Here is a 19,982-nt window from a genome sequence, read left to right on the forward strand (position 1 = left end):
CGGGTTCCCATTTATTCGTGGGCAAAAGAGCGAAACGCTTCTCCAAAGTGCTTCCTAACCATCACTTTCATAGATTAGGTCCTGGTGGAAAATATCGCGGGGGTGGGGTGGGGGCGGCCATACAGACACCCCCCCCTCCCCGTCTGGGAAAGGAAACTCAGGCTTCTTTGGAGCACAATAAGCGGCCGTGCCCAAAGCTTAGTCTGGCGTGGGCAACCTCGACTTGAAGACTGGGCCGAGATGCGAATCTCCGGGCTCTTCTTGGCAAGCCACGTAAAGGGCTAAATGGGAAAACAAGCAAGCGCCTGAATTGTTTCGAAACGGAACTTGACTTTAGCTGAGGGTCTGACAATGGCAGTGGGGTCAGGGGGGGACCTCGGGGGTGGGGAGGAGGAGGAGCGGGGCAAGTCAAAGGCCGAGGGGGGCCAGCATCTCCTCCCTGACGCCACTTCGAAGATGAGCGAAATGGCCCGTTCACACGCCCAACGGATCCGCTTTTGCTCTTCGGCCATTTCGTTCTCCACGAAATCTGGGCGACCTGAGGCTCTTGCAGGGACGTCCTTTGCTCTCTTATGGGAACCGAGAAAGTCCCCGGAAGAAGCGGAGCTGCCTCCAGCTCCGCGTGCCGTCCGCGTGTCCACCTCAGGAACCCGCGAAGGGAAACGGCGGCAGCGGCAGCCTTTCCCTCTTCGGCTCCGCACGCTCGCAACTTCAGCCGCCCCCCCCCAACCCCAGAAGCGGGATGGGTGCGCGCGCACGCGCGTCTTTGCGCGGGACTATGAGGGAGAGTCGTGAGGCGTGGGGGGTGGGGGAGAGGGGAGGAAGGCTGGGAAAAAAGCGCGGGGCTTCTCGGTCCCAGATCCGGCACTTTCTCCCGCTCCCCTCCTCCCCCGCCCGCTCTCTCCCCCCCCCCGCCGCGCTCGTGTTTGGTGCTGTCGTCAAACCCACGTGGCTCGCCCAAAGGCGGCCAAGCGCGCTGAACGGCGCTGAGCCCAGCCGCCTCAGCCGAGCAGCCACAGCAAAGAGCGCGCTGAGCCAGCCAAGAGGCCAGCCGGACTCTCCCTTGCCGGGTTAACCGACCCTCCCGCTCCGGCTTCTATTGCTTGTCGCCTCCCTCCCTCCCTCCCGGCCCAGGTTGTTGGGAATCGACCTCCCTCGTCCTTTTCGCCTCTTTTGGACCCGGAGACTTTCTTCTCCACCTCAGGTACAGAAGGAGAGGCCCGGCAGCCGGCATCCTCAGGCGGAGGGGAGCGGGGGGGCGGGTTTGCCCGTCAGGCCGCTGGCCTTCCTGACCGCGATCGGATGAAGTTTGCTTTCCCGCGAGCCAACTTTCTCGCCGCGGAGCCGGGGCAGGGGCTCGCTTGCTTGCCTCGAGATTTGCTGGCTCGGCTCTTTTCTATTCCCCCCCTCTTCCCGTTTCGGATTAGGGTGCGGAAATCAGAGGGCTTTCGACTGTTGGGGGGGGGGAAGCTGGGGGTGACCTCCCTGGGTTGGAAGGGAAGAGGTCGGGTCGGGGGATGCGGTAGGATGCGCAGAAGGGCGGTGGGAAAGACGGACGGGAATAAAGGGGACGATTCCAACGCAGAGGAGCGGGAAGTTTTGGGGTGAGGGTGGGAGAGAGGAGACAGGTCAAAGTCTCCGGGTCCCTCCCCCATTTCTTCCCCCCGTGACAATTGGGGGGGGGTCTACTCTGTCAGGCTCTGCGCCTGAACCTGAAGGAGCTTCCCCAGTTCTCAACAGTGCCGGGAAAATCTCGGGTGGGCTGTCACTAAAAGATACAGCTTCTCTCCTGCCCGCACTTGTCCAGTGGACTGAGACCCACCTGGGTGACCAAAATCCCGCCAGAATCTCTCAGCTCTCTCTCCCCCCTCCTTCCTCCTCCTCCCCAGACTCGCCGAGATGCTGAAGCCCGGCGACCCCGGCGGATCAGCTTTCCTCAAGGTGGACCCGGCTTACCTCCAACACTGGCAGCAGCTTTTCCCACCCAGCAGCCAACTGAAAGGCGGCGTGGGGCTGCTGGGCCATCCCCTTCAGGCGCCCGAAAGAGTCGTCGACCCAACCTGTGACAACCTCCGGCAGCTCCCGGCCTCCCTTTCTTCGTCCACCTCCTCGTCCTCGTCCTCCTCTTCTTCTTCCTCCTCCTCCTCTTCTTCCACTCCTTCGTCCGCCCCATCTTCGTGCGCCGTCGCCTCCCTGGCCACCTTGACTTCGCTGCCGATGTCGCAGATCCCGGTCTTTGGGCCGATCCAAAGCTCCGATCCCGCGGCTGGAGCCTCGGTCTCGCTCTTGCAGACCAAGGACTTGGGAGGGGGCGGCGGTGGCGGCGGCAGCCTGGCCAAGTGCAACGAGAGGGGGGCGTCCAGGTTTCGCTGCACCGCCGAAGAACTGGACTATTACCTCTACGGGCAACAGCGCATGGAGATCATTCCCCTCAACCAGCACACCGGGGACCCCAACAATCGTACGTACCCACCGAGTTTTCTCTAGGCAATGGGGTCCTTTCTTTTCTCAAGTGCTTTGAGGCCTCCTATCCGAATTTGTTCCTCCACACAGCCGAGCTCTGTGGCAAACTTGCACAAGTTTTACTCCGGAATAAATTTGCCGATTTTGTGCGAATCGGCTGGTAGGGAATTTCATGCAGCAAGATCACAATCAGAATCACTAGCATATAGAGGATCACCCCAAATCCACTCTTAAATGAGAGGCATAGGACTAAATCTCCTAGGTACCTCAAATATGCCTACAGTTTACTTTAAATTAAGCAGGTCCAAAAGAAGCTTTCAAACCGGCCTTTCCACCTTTGCATTTTTCAGGGCTCCCTGTTCCACGCAGCGGGACTCCCTTCTCCAAAGTTTCATGAATTTAAGAAGTAAGCTTAAATTAAATCTTGGACAACGTTGTTTTGCCACAACTGTTCTCTGGAAAACGTAGTTATCCCCTAGTAGGTTGTTTATCAAAGCTTTACTTACTGTAACTTTATTGAAAATGAGTGGTTTTATTTAACTGTATTTACTTTCAAGGTTTTCTTCTTAATGGTGTAGCAAGAGAGTTGGAAAGACTTGAGAATACAGCCAAGGAGAAGAAATTTAACTTTTTTCATCATCTTGTTTGGAAATATCATATACCTTTTACTCTTGTTCATTTCATTTAACATCGAGGTTTTTCTGGGTTTTGCTCGCTAGTGGCCAAGCCGTTTTATAGGAAGTTAGTTTTCAAAAGTATAAATCTCAGAAGTATAATTGAGACTCAAAACTCAACAGGAATTGCAGAATGAAATTTTAAATTAAAAGAGTAATATTTATTTTACAGTACACAAGGGTAAATTATTTTTTGATAGTTTTTCTTCCCCCCCTCCCAAAATACAGATTTTGACAGAACACCTTTTTTCCCCAGAATTGTAGTTTGCACTGCATTTGCTTGCACTATGGATGGCGTTTGAAATTGTTTAAAATCTTATCTTAAATGGCAACATAATGAAACCCTTTAAATATGTGAAAAAATATACAAGAGAAAGTACAATATAGTTGTACGTTTCCTTTCTTCTTATTTGTAGTATTTTAAGTTAGTTGTTCTTCAGCCCAGTGAAACATTCTACTTCAAACTGTATGACTTACACTTTCACTATATTTCCATGGAAACAAATGCAATCAAGTTAGGAGAGTAATTAATTGTATTTGGGGCTCGAATGGGTATAGATCTGTGTGGCAGAAGAATCCATGTAAAGTCTGAGTAAGAATACTTTACTTCCAACGTTTGAAACCTCATCAATTTAATTCTAAAAATTATGGTTTATATTGCCAAGTTGGTGGGACAGAAAAGTAGCAATCACTCAAACAGATATTTCCACTTGAAACTAAAACTTCCTTCCAAACTTACAGAAATTTCCCAGTTTCCCATACAACTTATTGTAATAACAAGGTTGCACTAGCACTGAATTTACATAAAAGTAAATGTCTTCAGAGGTCAGAGAATTGAAATAGCCTACTTGGAAGTAAGCCCCAGGTTGCATAGTGCTCCGCACTGCGGAGTGAGCCAAATCCGACCCATGTTTACTCTAAATCTAGGAAGAGAAGAAGAGCACAGTACTAGATGTTTTTCTTCGCCCGCAGTCAATGGAGTGGATATTACACGGGAATGGAATTACAATGGAATATTGTAATCTTAGCCGTTCTCTTTTTAAGCGTCCTCTGAAAGCGAGGCGTCACTTTGGATCAGTTTCCAGCATTTCCCAGAGGCTCCTCTTCCGATCCTGCCTTGTTGCGTTATCACCTGATGGCGCAGCGGGTGGTTTTCCCAAGAAGCGGAGGGAGTTTAGAGAGAAGCGATCCCATAAATTATTGGCATCATAAATTAAGAGACTCCGAGAGGCGCTTTTAATTGCTAGCATAGATACCGGAGCTTTACTTCTCGCAGACCGAAATCGGTAATTCGAGAGAGGAAGGGCTATTCTAAAGAGCAAACTGGTGAATTTAAAAGGAAAAGAAAAAAGAAAAGCCACTTCCTGGGATCGAACTGGCTCTCTTCTCTTTTTGTCCGAAATTAAGTTTTTTTCGCTCTTCTTCCCAGAAAGGCTTGCAAGAGCCACCAGGTGGCCTTCAGTCGCTCCAGAGGGTGGCTCGATCTAGGCAGTGGAGCTCAGCTCCACGCGTGGGGCGGATTTGGGGTCCAGCGAGGCAGCGGAGCTCGCGCCAACCCCACTCCGGCCCTCCCCCATCCCGAACCTCGGCTTCGACCCGGCCCTCTCCTTTCTCTTTCCCTCCCTGAAAAAAGAGTCCTATAATGTTACCGAAAGGACTTTCTTCCGGTCATTGGGCGGCAGGCCAAGTCTAGAGCCCTGGGCTAAGGTTGCTGGTGGATCGGGCCGTCGATGCTCGGACCTCGAGCTCAACACTCCTTTTCATTCCCTGTGATCGCCACTTCGTCGCCGAGTATGTCTGTTCTATGTCGTAAAGAGGGTCCCAAATTCTTAGGGACCGACAAAAAACCGGGGGGGGGGTCCATCAAAAGACTGGGGCGACTAGGGACCGTCAAATGACTGGAGCAAGTCTGGGAGGAGGGAAGGTCCCTCTCTACTGTGGGTGAAAATGCGATCTACTGCAGAGGAGCTGGCGCTTGCTCTTTGAAGGGACCTAACTTTGGTGGTGGTGGGGAAACCTTGTGAGCTGGCGAAGGCGAAGGCCACTAGAGCTGAGCGAGAGACCTCCCCTCTCCTTCTCCTCCTCCCGCACCGGCCCTTCTGGTGCCCAAATGAATGAAGCTCCTTTTTTTGTTTCGCTGCTTTGTTTCCTCCATTTGCTGTCTGTTTGCTGTCCGGTTCGTTCGAATGTGCCCATTGCTCGGAACAAGAACACTTGGACGTACGTGCCCCTTGCTCCATTTAGTAGCAAACGCAACACACGACTTCTATTGCAATTGGAAGAGAATACTTCTGAAACCACCCAGGTTTCTGGCTGGGACTGGAGACTAAATAAAAAAATAGTTAAGTATTTAGAAATCCTGGGTCAGAAAGTCAGAAATTTTGGGAGAGGGGGGCTAGTCTACTATCTAACACAAGGACTTCTGCGTGTTGATGGTGCCTTCATTTGCTTTCCCTTATTCCCCATCATTAATCTTGTCCCTGACTGTTGTAAAACACATATTTTTGTCACCCTTAGCCCAGTTAAAGCAAGTTATTGGATTGTCATTTAGCACTCTTACCCAAAACACATTTACTAATTTTAGTGGCTCTTTACTCCATGGATGGAGTCTAAACCCTAATGAGTTGAGTAGAGTTCCAATATTTCACTTAATTAGGATACAAATCCAGCTGTCAGTAACACTATTCAGCTTAAATGCTTTCCAGGCAAAATACAAACTGGAATGCTAAAATTTAATTAAATCTGTAGTGCAAGCAGAGGAAAAAGTTGCAGGGTTTCATCCTAGATTAATACTAATTAACGTACTCATTATATCACCAATATCGTTACTATCCATTATAATATAATGCTATTTGTTATTATTGACATTAATATATGAAAGTGACAATGGCATGATGCCATGTAACTTCATAGGTTTCTGTCGAGGCATCTGTTTTGCTGCGTGACAATGATTCCATAACATGAAGAGTAGCTAATTTACAATTTCACACTTTTAAAAACCATAAACCGTCATTACTTCACTTACACATCGACTTCCAGATAAATAGACACTTGACTGCTGTCTTTGGCACTTAGGAATTTCCAGTTCTTGGCATAAATTAATTTGAGGTTAAGGTGGAGAAGATATTGCCCGGACAGATTGATTTTTATTTATTTCTTTCAAACATTGAAGGTTTGCTGTTTCTGGCGGAAATATTCTAGCAAGGAGATCACAGCACATTGAAAGAACTGGGAGTGGAATGGATTCGGTGAAATGAGCAATCTGGGTCTGACGTTGTAAAAGGTTTAATGCACCCCAAATTTTCTGAGTTAAGAAGATGCGTTTTTCACGGGAAATGAACAGAAATCCCGACCCTTCTCTCTTTCACGGCGTCCACGCGAGTAAACAAGTTCGGTGTTTTTAAGGAAGTGGAAGGTTTCCTATCCTAAGATTTTCAAAGAAGCAATAATCCAGACAAAACATTTTGGCCTGGCGCAATTATTTCTACCCCACCTTTAAGTTGCTTTACTGATGACTATAAGTCCAAGAGAGTCCCCCCCCCCACCTTTCCGTACTTAAAGGAAGGGCAGTTTATAGAGTTGGAAAGTCCTTAAATTAAGAGCAGAGCCAAAGAGGAGGAGATGCCGCGCCTCCTTTACATCTGCCTCCTAATTCCTGCTTTGATGCAATTGAAGCCTAGTTTTCAAACGCATCTTTGCTTCCTTCGCTGCCCTTCCCCCACCCCCACCCTCCCCGGAGGTTGAAAAACAAAAGAAGGGACGTTTCTGCCCCCTCGCCGCGCTCTGCAACGTGTGAAACGAAGCGGCAGGTTCAACAGCCTTCCGCGCATTTAGCCGTCTGTCTGGCGGGCGTCTTTTGCCACACTCCCAGCCTTGGCGGGCAAGCGGGATGGGGCGGTGGTGGGGGACGGGGGACTGCGGCGAAGAGGAGCCTCTTGGGGTTAAACCTCGACGTATGTCTATCTGTACGGTGTGTATATTTCCCTCGGTTGCCATCATAGCTTCAACGTGCTGTAGTTATTTTTCCACTCTTCTGTTTTCTCCCCATCAGGAGCGGCACCTTTTACGAGGAGGACTTGCGGCCCATGTATTAGATTGAGGTTAGAAGAGGTGGTGACTGTTTATTTAAGGTGATAAAATGGTCCATCAGCAGTAATCTCCATCGATATGTGCCACAAGGAGATGAAGGATGAGGGGACAAGGCACAATTAATTGCCCTATAGTTTTGTAGGAGAGAGTTGAGGCAAGACGGCCCTGGCTTCGATCTCCTCTCCCAATGCCCATTCATCATCTCCACATTGTGTATGGGGCTCCCCCAGGGGCAAGGGGTGGCAAGGTTTATCTACACACAATATTCTCCTAACCTTCTGATACTTGACACTGAAATTTAATTCCTTAGTACACGCGATCGAAGGAATATATATATATATATATATATATTTCCTTGCCGCTTATACTCATGCAAAAGCCGGTAGCAGCTTAAACTTGTCCCAAGCTGAACAATGTTGTCTTTTCAGTTATCTCACTCCCAAATCCTGCCCATGAAGAAACCCTGGATTTTTTTGATCCATTTGCTTTGCAAAACAAGAGGAAGAGGGAGAGGGAGAAGGAGAGGGGGGAGAGAGAGAGAGAAAGAGGGAGAGGGAGAGAGAGAGAGAGAGAGAGAGAGAGAAAGAGAAAGAGAGAGAGAAAAAGAGAGAGAGAGAAAGAGAGAGAGAGAGAAAGAGAGAGAGAGAGAAAGAGAAAGAGAAAGAGAAAAAGAGAGAGAGAGAGAAAGAGAGAGAGGGGGAGAGAAAGAGAGAGAGAGGGAGAGGGAGAGAGAAAGAGAAGGAAAGAGAGGGAGAGAGAAAGAGAGGTGCGTATTTTCGTTCTACTCTTAATCTGATCGAATCCAGACACTGGGTTTAACGAGTTTGTGGATCGAAAGACGCCTACATGGAAGGTGCAACCAACCCCACTCTAATGCAGGGTGGGGTTTTTTTTCAGAAGTCCTACTGAGTTTATCGGGGGTCTCTTGGAGTGGAAGAAATGTGGGGGATGGTGGAGGAAAAGATTCATCAAACGGTTTCCAGATTCTGTTGGGACCGTCAATCGCTTCCTTTCTTCTTTCCTCCAATTGCTTACTGGAGGCAGATGCGCGTGGCTGCCCTCCTCCCTCCCCTCAGTTGGGTGGCAATCAATGAGGCTGGCTGGCGACTGGGCTCAGGAGGTGACCCTAATGTGTCTTTCCGTGGCTCATCTGTCAGGCGCCCAAAGAGGGGCTGAGGCTGGGGGGCCAGTCACCTGCCACCAGGTGGGAAATCCAAGCGTGGAGGGAGGCAGGCAGGCAAGCAAAAAAGAAGAGTTGCAGGGCAGCCTCCTCCCTGCCTGCCCCTCCTCTCTGGGGTGAAGGCTGCTGGGGCGGGAGAACTTGGGAGAAGCAGGTGAAGGAGTGGCTTACTTTCCACTTGGTCTTAGAGTTTGGGGACTTGGGCTCCACTTGGAGAAGACATTGCAGGGTTCAAGGGCATCAGGGTTTGCCATTAGGTGGGCTGCGAGGAGGCCTTTCTGGGAGTGAGGCTGGGTTCACCTTTTATTCCTGTATTGGGTTGGGATGTCTTTGGTTGTTTTTGCCTCCTGGGGAAAAAAAAACATAACTCTCTTTGAAACAGTAATGATGGTGATGAAAACATGCAATCAATACATTGTCGACTCTTACCTATAAATTTTCTCCACAATCATCTATCTCTAACAGGGCCTTTCAGTGTTCCAATGGCGTGTCCATCACCACTGTAGCCATCTTGTTGCTAGTTGTCCTCTTCTCTTTCCTTCCACCATTCCCAACTTCAAAGCCTTCTCCAGAGAACTAGGTCTTCCCATAATGTATCAGAAGTAGGATATCTTCCCCCTGATTGGTTGTGCTTCAAGTGAAAACTCAAGGTTGATTTGTGACGGTTACTGCTTTTATCAATAATCACCATTACTATTATTATTTCAATGTGTTGGTTACAGATTCAAGCTGCACTAAAGCTGTTTTGTCGTTAATATTTTCAAGGGTTAGTCCAGCCCTGCTGTGATACATTTTTATATTGCCACAACAAAGGCTGGTTTTTGCTATAAAATCCTGTAAATCGTTGAGAGAAAGAGGCCTATATGACCCCAAAACACAAAGTCAGTTTGAATTATGTAATAATTTATATAATTTACGCACCTTCTATAAAATTATAGGTTGTAGGCCTGAAATTTAATAATTAAGTTTGATTTATAACATGATTAGTAGCAACTATGTTAGTATTAATATTTAGGAAGAGGATTCAAATAACTAACTTGTGCAGGAAAACCTAATTGTATCTTACAAGATATTTCTAAAACTTTCTCTGAATAATTGCACCAAGGACCAAAATCTCTTTGCTAGCATACTGGTGTACTTTTGGGAACACGTCTAACCTCATATTCAAACCAAGATACAAATATCAAGGTACAATTATATGTTGGTACAAATTAGATTAATGCAATTGGGTGAGTATAATGCAACTGTCACTGAGGATCTAGATTGTAAAGAAAAGTGCATACCAAAAGAGTATGGAAATGCTAAAATTGATGCAGCTTTGAGTGTAGCATCTCGCATTACATTCTTTAGTGCTCTCTTCAATTAACTTTATTAAAATGGAACAGGAGGCATCTTTATTCATCTTACCAAAATGATTTGGTAAACCTGTTTGGAATATGTTTTGTATTATCTGTTTAAGGAACTGGCAAAAGAGAAAGTTAACAGGTGTATACTCTAGGTAATGACCATGTAGAATTGCAGATTTGGGCTAGCTTAATTTTTCTTATTTATTTGGACAAATCATGGCAAATGTTAGCATTCCTTTATATCTATTTCGTTCTTAGGATCATAATATTAAAAAAGTAGCTTGGAGACTTTCCCTCCTCTAATTTCAAAAATAAACGACTATGTGCAACAGCTGAAACTATGAATAAAAGATACGTTCAGTGAAAAGAAATAAAAATGTCTGCTTGGGCCAAACTGAAAATGTGTGATTGCCTTTTACGATCTTCTTTACATCTTTCAAAAATATTTTATGATATTTTAGAATGGATAAAAGGGTGAGATCAGCCTTGAGACTGGAACAACACTACTGATGGGGATTAACATTGCCTGGAAGATGAGATACTACAGTACAGCTAAGTACTTTTGGCCAAAGTGTAGTTCTTAGCGATTAAGTTACCGCACCTATGTCCCAATTTTTTTCCTTCCTTCCTTCCTTCCTTCCTTCCTTCCTTCCTTCCTTCCTTCCTTCCTTCCGTCCTTCCTTTCTTTATTCCTTCCTTCCTTCCTTCCTTCCTTCCTTCCTTCCTTCCTTCCTTCCTTCCTTCCTTCCCTCTTTCTCTTTCTCTTTTTTCTCTCTCTTCCCTTCCCTTCCCTTCCCCTCCCTTTGATTCATATACACCATTCTTAAATCCAGTTAAACTTCCCCAATACCATCCATTATATGCTGAGTAAGACACTGTTAAGAACTTCAGCTCAAACATCTGAAGAGTTCCAGGGTGGAGTGAGCTGATCCAGAGAACAGATCCACAACGAACTCATTTTCTGGGATGGCCCACATATTGCTTTGTATAATGTAAAGTATCATACATAGTCATAAAAAGTCATGTTCTACATTGTAATGTTGTTCTACCTAAAAATACTGGAAATTTCAAAAGGGATTCTGAATGGCAGGTCCTCAGTTTTAATAACATTTCCCCCTCACAAATAAATAATCTAACTGAATATTTGGGAGACATGGTATAAAGCTAATTTATATGAAGTACTTCGAACAATGTGAGATTGTTTCATTAGTGTCTTCTTGTATAAGTAAGATATAGCTAACCCCGAGTTACATATATTTCCTACCTTTAAAAACGTATCTTTTGTTAACAACCTGTTAGATGCTTCAAAGTTGTGTCATTTTGAAAGATTGGGTGAGATAGAAATTCACCTAAGTAACTAAAAATGTTGCTTCATCCTTGGATAACTTTTATTTATGATGATGTTAAATCTTTCTACCTCATTAAATGTACTTAAAATGAAATAAATATGTTGGATGTTAAATTTTGGATTAGGACTATATTAGTTTTGTGCGATGGACGTAACATTTACGCTGACTACAATATACGTTAGGTTTAAAAATGTAATGATTTAAAACTTATTGACTTGCGGTTGCTATTTAGTGTTAGCAAGATTTTAACAGCAATTACAACATGGGAAAATCTCTGGCTTGGTTTTTAGTGTCACGTGTGAAATCAGTGTATGGTTGTCACTGTAGTTCAGCTGTAAGATAGAAGGTTGAATGTCAAACTCTTTCAGATTTACTGAGCTGTATGCACCTGGCATAGCAACAACATAGATCTTTTTTTTTAGATGGTTGTTGGGCTGTAATATATCTACTGTTAAACACGGAGAGATTAAGACTTTTAGAGAGTTTTTCTACTTTTAATCTTTTGGCACCAATATACTTAGATTTATAGGAGGGGAAGGCTGAATGTTCAAACAACACCAATTACTGTATTTGAGACAAGGAAGAAGAGGAATAGATACTGTTAAATAGAAATGGTACACAGAACTAAGCTTTCTATTAAAATCAAATTCTAAGTGAGCATTTAGAATTGAATATACACACACTGTCGTGTGTAGGTACACGTTTCCAGTACTGAGCGAACATTCTTATTGCAAAACTGTTGTTGTGACATCTGTTCTATTATAGGAAGAATAATGTATGTATTATACGTGTAAAGCTATGGGAAAAGTTACTAGAAACAGTTTTAACTGAGTTTAGTAAAAGTTCCAGCTATGTGTCTTTAGGACTGCAGAAAAAAAAAGCCTGAATACTTAAATATACACTTTTTGTTGAGTTCATTATTACTTTTGAAGAATAACACTTAGGATAGCGGTATGCATTTTTAAAAATGGTTGCCTTCACCAACCGCAACTCAATTGAGAAAGCTTATTATACCCAAGAAATTAATTGATTAATGGTGAGAGTGGGAAAACCAACCATAACATTTGACCAACAAAAAACCTCAACTTCACTAATATGTCCAATCCACTATATTGTGCTTTTCATTTTTCCCTTTATAAGTAGAAATTAATAACAATAAAAATTATTATTAATAATTTCCCCATAGTCAGAAAGATAAAATTTCACCTGATGGAAAAGAGTCAAAGAAAAGTAATATGAATTATTTTAAAATATTTTCAGGTATTTCTTTCCAATAATCTTACACAAAATCTCAAATTGTTAGAAAGCTTACATTAGAGACAGCCAATTCACATATAAGGATTTTTACATGAAATACATTGCTTGATGTTTGTAACTCGGGGAAAGAAACTTTTGTATGTTCTACATGCACTTATTAAACAATTTGAATTGTGTTTTATTTTTGCTGTATTTGCATACATATTTTGGTTATTTTATTAATATCTAATTTGTTGTGACAATTTTTTTCAGACTGATGATGAGTATTAAATCATTTTTCAGAAACTGATGAATAGAGGTCTGAATGAATGCTCCCTTGAAACTAGATGGACTTGAAGTAAACTTAGTTTCACAATAAATTCTGAAAGGAAGATGAGACACAGTCTTATATATGGATATTTTGATACCCTTATTAACAATGTTCTAAAAGACTTGCTCTGTTAATAATGGTACTTCTTCCATATGCACCAGAATGAAACTCAATATAAATATTTTCAAGATTTTGGGGTTGCTCTCTTATTTTTCTTCTTGAAAAATATGACTAGTTAAACGGCAAGCTATATTTCCTTTTTCTCCTGATGTTTCTTATATTCAATAAGACGTAAATAGCTTAGCTGTTTGCTTCTTTAAAATTGATGTTTTCTTTATTTCCTAAAAAAAATACGATTACTTTTCTTTCCTTTGCAGTGGAAAAATTATTTTTTGTATTGACAGAACATATATTAATTAATATGTAAACACTTTAATTCAGGTAAATGGATCCAAAAGCTGATAATGCTTTATATGTGTGTAATATTAGCAAAAGGGAAAAAAAGAAAACCATGAACATTATTTATCCTGAAATGGAATAAATATCCACATTAGAGAAAACAAGTTATTGAATTTGTGGTTTTATCAGGTATACTTATTTTAATGAAACAGTTTTGTGACTAAAGTATTTAAGAGTAATATATAAAGCTGCATTGTTTTTAACCATATTTCCTGTGGAATATGTTAGAAAGCTTATTGCTTCTAAGCATACAATTCATAGACTTTTCATCTACTTATCCTCTGGTTGAAGTTCTGTTGATGCCAAAGGAATCCAGAGCCTCTGATTTGAATGTAAATTGATTTGAGTGTATCTTAAATCTTGACTCCTAATCTTTTCAGTAGAAATATAATCCATTTATCTGAATGAGATTTAGCTGTAAACAATGATTAAATGTAAACTGTGTTACTTAGAGTATTGTTAAAATAAATGGGACAAGTTGCTAACATGCAGCTTATTGATTTCATTAGATCTATTATATGTATGAATTTAATCCAATAATGTTAGGATTGCAGCTAAACTTTAAAAGGTGAAAAAGTAATTCGTGCATTATGTTCATTTAAAGGTCATTTAAATCGGGACATTTAAATGTCCCAAAAAACAGATGTAAAACATGAAACAGTTCTGAAATGTTAATAGATCTATTCCTAAATCAAATGTACCCAGACAATAATTGAGTTAGTTGGTTTCAGAAACTTTTTGGAATATAATACATATAGCAAGCGATCAAGCCGCACTTGTATAAATTTTACGCAAGAGCATTAGCGGTAGATAGAATTCAATGCAAATGATCAAAACATTTGTAATAATTTATAATAGAATATTAAATATGGCCACAACAATAATGTCTTTCTGTTTATGGTACCTTATTATGAATAGTGGAAAACATAAAGAAAGAATGGTACTGAGTAGTTAAGCAGATAATTTTTTAAATATAAAACAGAACAGTTCAATTCCATAATTGTCCAGGTAAAATCTATTCCTAGCAATGGAAAATACTTCTTGGCATGTAGTCTACAATTTGTTCTCCCTAATTTGTAATGCTGATCTTTACTTTTTGGGCAGCACTTCAGAAAAAAGTTCCCAAAACTGTGTTTAGAACGAGTATGTATAACCATCTCAGAACTGTATGTTTATATGATGTTTTGAAGACCACATGTGCATAAATGTGAGCGATACTATATGTTAAATATAAGAGTTTGATCCTGAAACTGTATGGTTAGAGTAAAAAACAAAAAGATGCTTTGGCTTCCTTTAATTGAAGCTGCTTGGTAGACATGGTGTCTCCAAGAGAGCCATTAATAATCAGGAAGCTGGGAGGAGGTTACACATCTAAAAGATTGTCAGCAGGGAACAAATTATTCTAGAATCAAGGGTCTGCACTGAAATGTTACTGAAATCTTGACTATACGTATTCTATATCTTGAGACATACCAAGTTTCTATCCTGTTTTTGGTCATTTTAACGTTCTTTAATTGTATAAAAAAATCTAATTCAATCCAAGTCACATCTTATGTAAAATTATTACAAAACACATGGGGCGGGTCATATTTGAATGAACAGTTCTATGAATATAATAAGGAGAAATGTTAGCTAGCTGAATTATCTGACTTATTGCTGAATAATGAGAATAAAGCCTTTAAAAGGTTGTTAGCTCTTTTTCTTTAAAAAAATCAAACCTGCAATTCTGTTTCTGAATAGATGTGTAGATTCTGTTGCATTCGGGAACGTATTTACTTGCATATACTGCAATTATTATCTTGGTCAGTTATATTTATCTTAGTAGATAATGAAGTCGTTTAAGACAAAGTTAGAATACATTTATAAAACTATCTAACATCTATAATATTTAATATAAATTGTAACTAACATTAGATACAAGAACGCTTATAATTACAAGTGAAAATATCTAAAATATATGTAAATTATAATTACATCTATAATTAAATTGCAGGCGGGAAGATTGTCCCATCAGGGTTTGACGGATCTTCCATGCTGCTGCATAAAACCTGGTTACATGCACAAAAGGTAGTTTGTCTATGAGCAGCCACTGGACATAGGCTGAATCTGGGTAATTGGGATATCTACTGACCAAGGGTAGTATGAATCTGGTTCAAATGTTTCCGAAAAAAGAGCAATAAATAGAACAAGTTCTGTAGCTTCCTCCTTTCCAGAATCACAAGTGCAAACCCAAGGGTACTTTTCTTTATTTATCATCCAATACTGTGAGAGAAGAGAACATGGCATCCGGCAAGAGAGAAGGCTTTCCGATGGCTAAATGTTTTTACCTATGTAAGGTAACAGACAGCAGTGACAATAGAGCTGTTGTATACTAGTGAAAAGAAGGTTGGGACCTTCCATAGCTCTGCTTGCTGTTCTGTGTATCATTTGCTTCAGGATTTATTTTGCCTGTTCATATTCCATTCAGGGAGAGTAGTTAAGATTGAACAGTCTTGATCTATGTGGATTGAAAATTGTCCTAAAGAATCAGTGGTACGAGGCCTTGAGGATAGAAGTATACTTTCTTGGTCTGGAATTTAAATAGATTTAAAGTTCATCAAAGCCAACAATTAAACTAACTTCAAGTAGTTCAACATGTAAAGAGCGTTATACATGAAACTTATTTGTGAAGTGGAATGATAATTATTAGGTATAGCAAAGTTAAATGCTTGTATAATCATAATTTTTTTTCCTATATAAATTTTCCTACATTACATATAAATGTAATGAATTAGGTTGGAATGGGTACAATCTACAACCTTGACCGTTTAATCTTTCCCTGTTCCTCCCATCCTCCAGTTGGCTACAGGATGTGTAGGATGTCAGACCCACCAAGCTGTAGTTTAAATGCTTAACAAGGCTTTTTTTGTGAAGTCATGGGCCCCAGTTATGGAAATTTATGAAAGCCAATCACTTCATTTTATTTTGCTGTTTGAATAATTCTATTAAGCGGGAAAGGACAGAATGGCCAAGAAAATATATTTTGAGTTCTAGAATTAAGAATCCATCTTTTGTAAGCACTCTGGTTTATGGGTCTTTCCTTACCACCAACTTATACTGCCCTCCAGGGGTGGTACTCACTTACCTTAGCTACTGGTTCGCAAATGTGAGTGCGCGCGCCACCTCCGCACATGCACAGGACCTTCTGCGCATGCGTGGAGTGTCAAAAATAGGATGTGATGACATCCGGGTGGGTGGGCGGAGCCTCCCACAGCCACAGCTACTAGTTAACTGAGTATAACCGGCAGAATCCCACACTGCTGCTATCTACTTATCCTTGAGTCAGCAGAAAACTGTACCAAAATGAAGTAGTTGTCTCCACTGCTGGATCCTGTCCTTTCCCTATCTGTCCAATACCTGAATTCCTTCCAAAGACTAACAAGTTTTACACACTTTGAGCTTGCCCTTGACCATGTCAAATGAAGGACGAAAATACTTCTTCAATGCTGGCAGGTGAGGATGAATCAAACCTGTCTCCCTCCTAGAATGGAACATGATGATAGCATTGATGAGGACATGATGGGAAAAAAATGTTGCAAGGGTTTGTTTGCACTATGGATAGATGTAAATGGTTTCAGAGCTTGGGGGTCATGAATGTTGCACTTGAAATTGATCTGACTGAGTATTTGGATAATAAATATACTGATTGAAAAACATGAACCTCTTCAAATGAATTTTCTGTTGGGATCCATCGCATTCCACACCTATTTTTGTGTACCTAAGAAGGTTCTGCGTTCGTACTTTTCAACTTGAGACCACCAGGATTTTAGGGATGTGAAACTAAAATGACATAAAAAACCCAAGAGCTTATTACTGTTTTCAAACAACCTATTTTTATAGGATTATTCAAATTGCAATGTATAATGTATATGTTTTTCTAGATCTATAATATGCTTCTTAACCTGGGTCTTTGCAAATGTGCAAGTTTATTCCCAACCACCCTTAAGTTACTTAAGGTTGGCTGGGAATGATGGAGTTGTAATATGACAGATTTGAAGATGCAAGGTTGTAGATAATGTAAAGAAAATGAAATTTATATTCACCTTTTGAGCAATTTATTGGAAAATGATTTTGAAACTAAATAGTAGCTGCTAGTTTAGCAACAGCAGAATAGAGGGTAGATTTTAGTTGTATAATTGATAACCGTGTTGGATAGAAAGGATTTTTGTGCTTTCTGAAACATTAAACTTGACTAAAATTTATTTGACACAGGAGGAAAGAAAACTGTGTCAATTCTACTAGGTTTATTACTTGTGGTTCCAGGATGCATTCTTATTCCAAATTTATGGTTTAGACCACCAAATCCCCAACCAACTGGTGAATATTTTTGTTTTATTTTTAGCTGCTAGATGTATATGATGCAAAATTATTGGAGTGAAAGGAATTGCTGTGTAAATAATAAAAAACAGGCATTACTTTTTGAATATATTTCTGGAACAGCATTTGAAACCTTTCATTGTGTTTCAATGTCCCAAATATGCTAGGGACAGTAGTTAATTCAAAGAAGTTGATTTTTATTTATTTGCAAAATATATTTCTATGAATAAGCAATGTTCTTGGAAGTCCAGAACTTAAAATATATAAAGAACATGGAAACTATTTATTTGAAATAGAAAAAAAAAAACTTTATAAAGCCCTCTTTATTCAAGATTATCAGTTAAAAATTTAATGCAACATAAAGATGTTGCCCATTTGTTTCAGCAGTGTTTTGTATTAATAAAATTATTAATTTGTTGCTTTCCAAGACATCCAATAACCGTAGCTCTTTGTGTAGCTTGCAAATTAATAGAAATCTATTCTAGAAAAGCCAATACAAAATCAATAATAGGAATAATAATGACAGCACATACAGTAAAATCATAATATAATAAATTAGCAAAACTATAGTTCTACCAGCTTTGGAGGATATAGTGCCTGAGAGAATTATAAAAGGGTTTCATATGGTTTTAAAAAATCATTTAACAGTAGCCTTTTAGGGCAGTCATTTTGAAGACCACCTCAATATTAAAAAGTCTTTGTTTTGTGGCATAATATCTATCCTTTATTAGATATTAACTGTAATCCAACATAACTGAAATAGTAATGGGGAGAAATGTAATTTCATACCTTTGGGTACATGCAAATTAGTAATGCAACATTTCAGAGTCAAACATAATACAAAAATTGTTAAAGCAACCCAGGGCGTGGAAAGCTTTAATTTGGGTGATTCTTTGTCCCATATAAATCATGGTTTGTGTATTATGATGGACATAATAAATCTTGATTTACACGTGCCAACCAGGCCTTGATGTTGAATGCTTCGTTAAAATAAACCTCTTCAGTTTTAATCCACAAATCAGTTGGAAGATAGTAAGATGCAGTGCTGTGCAGTGTATGCTTCCTAGAAAATAAATCTCATTCCAGTCAATAGAACTACCTCTCATATAAATTGGTTTAGATGCAAAGTTAGTCCAGTATTTTTACTCTTTGAGTAAAGGAGGGGCAATTGGCCCCTCTGTCACTGCAAGTGACAGCCATATTTTGTATCATATCTAAGCATAGCAGGCTCCTGACCTTGAACAGCTTTCTATACTACTTGTCCATGCCTCAACTTGCCACCTGCTTGCCGTATGCCATCCTAGATAAATGCTCCACTATGTGTGGGAATGCATGCTGTGGACTTGGTTGCATTTCTCCAGTGGTGAAATCCAATTTTTTTTTACTACCGGTTCTGTGGGTATGGCTTGGTGGGCATGGCAGGGGAAGGATACTGAAAAATCCCCATTCCCTCCCCACTCTTGGGCCAGCCAGAGGTGGTATTTGCCGGTTCTCCGAACTACTCAAAATTTCCGCTACTGGTTCTTCAAACTGCTCAAAATTTCTGCTACTGGTTCTCCAGAACGTGTCAGAACCTGCTGGATTTCACCCCTGCCTTTTTCTCTGCTCAGTCCAGGCCCGTTTTGAACAGTGGTCGCTATCACATTTTGGGATAAGATGTTTGGGCAAACTCTTTTAATGTGCTTTATTTATCAGTTCTCCAAGCAAGAGTGCACAACAAATCTATTACTATGTATTCCCTATGATTTTGGGTCTAAAATGTAATGGATGAATTCTTATTGGCCAAACTGCCCTTTAGCATTTGCCATTCTCTTTTTCTGCACAGGGTGTGACATGTGTGCCGATAACCGAAATGGAGAATGTCCCATGCATGGACCTCTGCACTCTTTGCGCCGCCTGGTGGGAACTAGTAGTGCAGCAGCGGCAGCTCCTCCCCCTGAGATCCCGGAGTGGCTTCGGGATCTGCCACGAGAAGTATGTCTGTGCACGAGCACTGTTCCTGGCTTGGCCTATGGCATCTGCGCAGCCCAGAGGATTCAACAAGGCACTTGGATTGGGCCTTTCCAGGGAGTTCTCCTTCTGCCAGAAAAGGTACAAACAGGAGGAGCCAGAAATACTCAGCACCTCTGGGAAGTAAGTCACAGTTTAAAATCCAAATGGGAGTTTGGGTTTCGTTTCATGAGTTTCATGTTGGTTTTATTTGTCTTCACTGTCCATCCTTGGTGGATTTCAGTATGTGTACTAACAGTAGTAGCATGGAACAAGTGAGCTTCTGACAGTTGTCATAGTTTTAAAAAACAACACTTTGTGTAAAGCTTTTGAGCAGGGAGAAGAAATCAGGCCTTTTTATGGTCTTTTCTAAAAGTGAAAAATATTTGAAAGCAAGCCCTACAAAATCTGGACAACCACTAGATGGCAGCAGACAGGTACCAGAAAACACTGTGCCATTTGGCAGTCATCTGGATTTTGAGCCAAATCTGGTGTCCTATAAAAGCTACA

General features: G+C 41.3%; 1 protein-coding gene across 4 annotated transcripts in view; it reads left to right on the top strand.

Annotated features, from left to right (window-relative positions):
• The first annotated feature begins 772 nt into the window (after positions 1-772).
• Positions 773-19,982, top strand: part of PRDM6 (PR/SET domain 6) — an 89,907-nt gene continuing 70,697 nt past the window's right edge. The window contains exons 1-3 of one of the 4 annotated variants that reach the window (XM_087886011.1): positions 773-1,204; positions 1,890-2,461; positions 19,309-19,616. In XM_087886011.1, the coding sequence (XP_087742137.1) occupies positions 1,900-2,461; positions 19,309-19,616 (870 nt within the window). In that variant the 5' untranslated portion in view covers positions 773-1,204; positions 1,890-1,899. Of the gene's footprint in view, positions 1,205-1,837; positions 2,462-19,308; positions 19,617-19,982 lie in introns of those variants that run through there. The other 3 variants (XM_034409968.3, XM_087886009.1, XM_087886010.1) reach the window with 3 other exon arrangements.

This window comes from Pantherophis guttatus, chromosome 2, assembly GCF_059756535.1.
Source record: "Pantherophis guttatus breed Tessera chromosome 2, ASM5975653v1, whole genome shotgun sequence".
Taxonomy (NCBI): Eukaryota; Metazoa; Chordata; class Lepidosauria; order Squamata; family Colubridae; genus Pantherophis; species Pantherophis guttatus.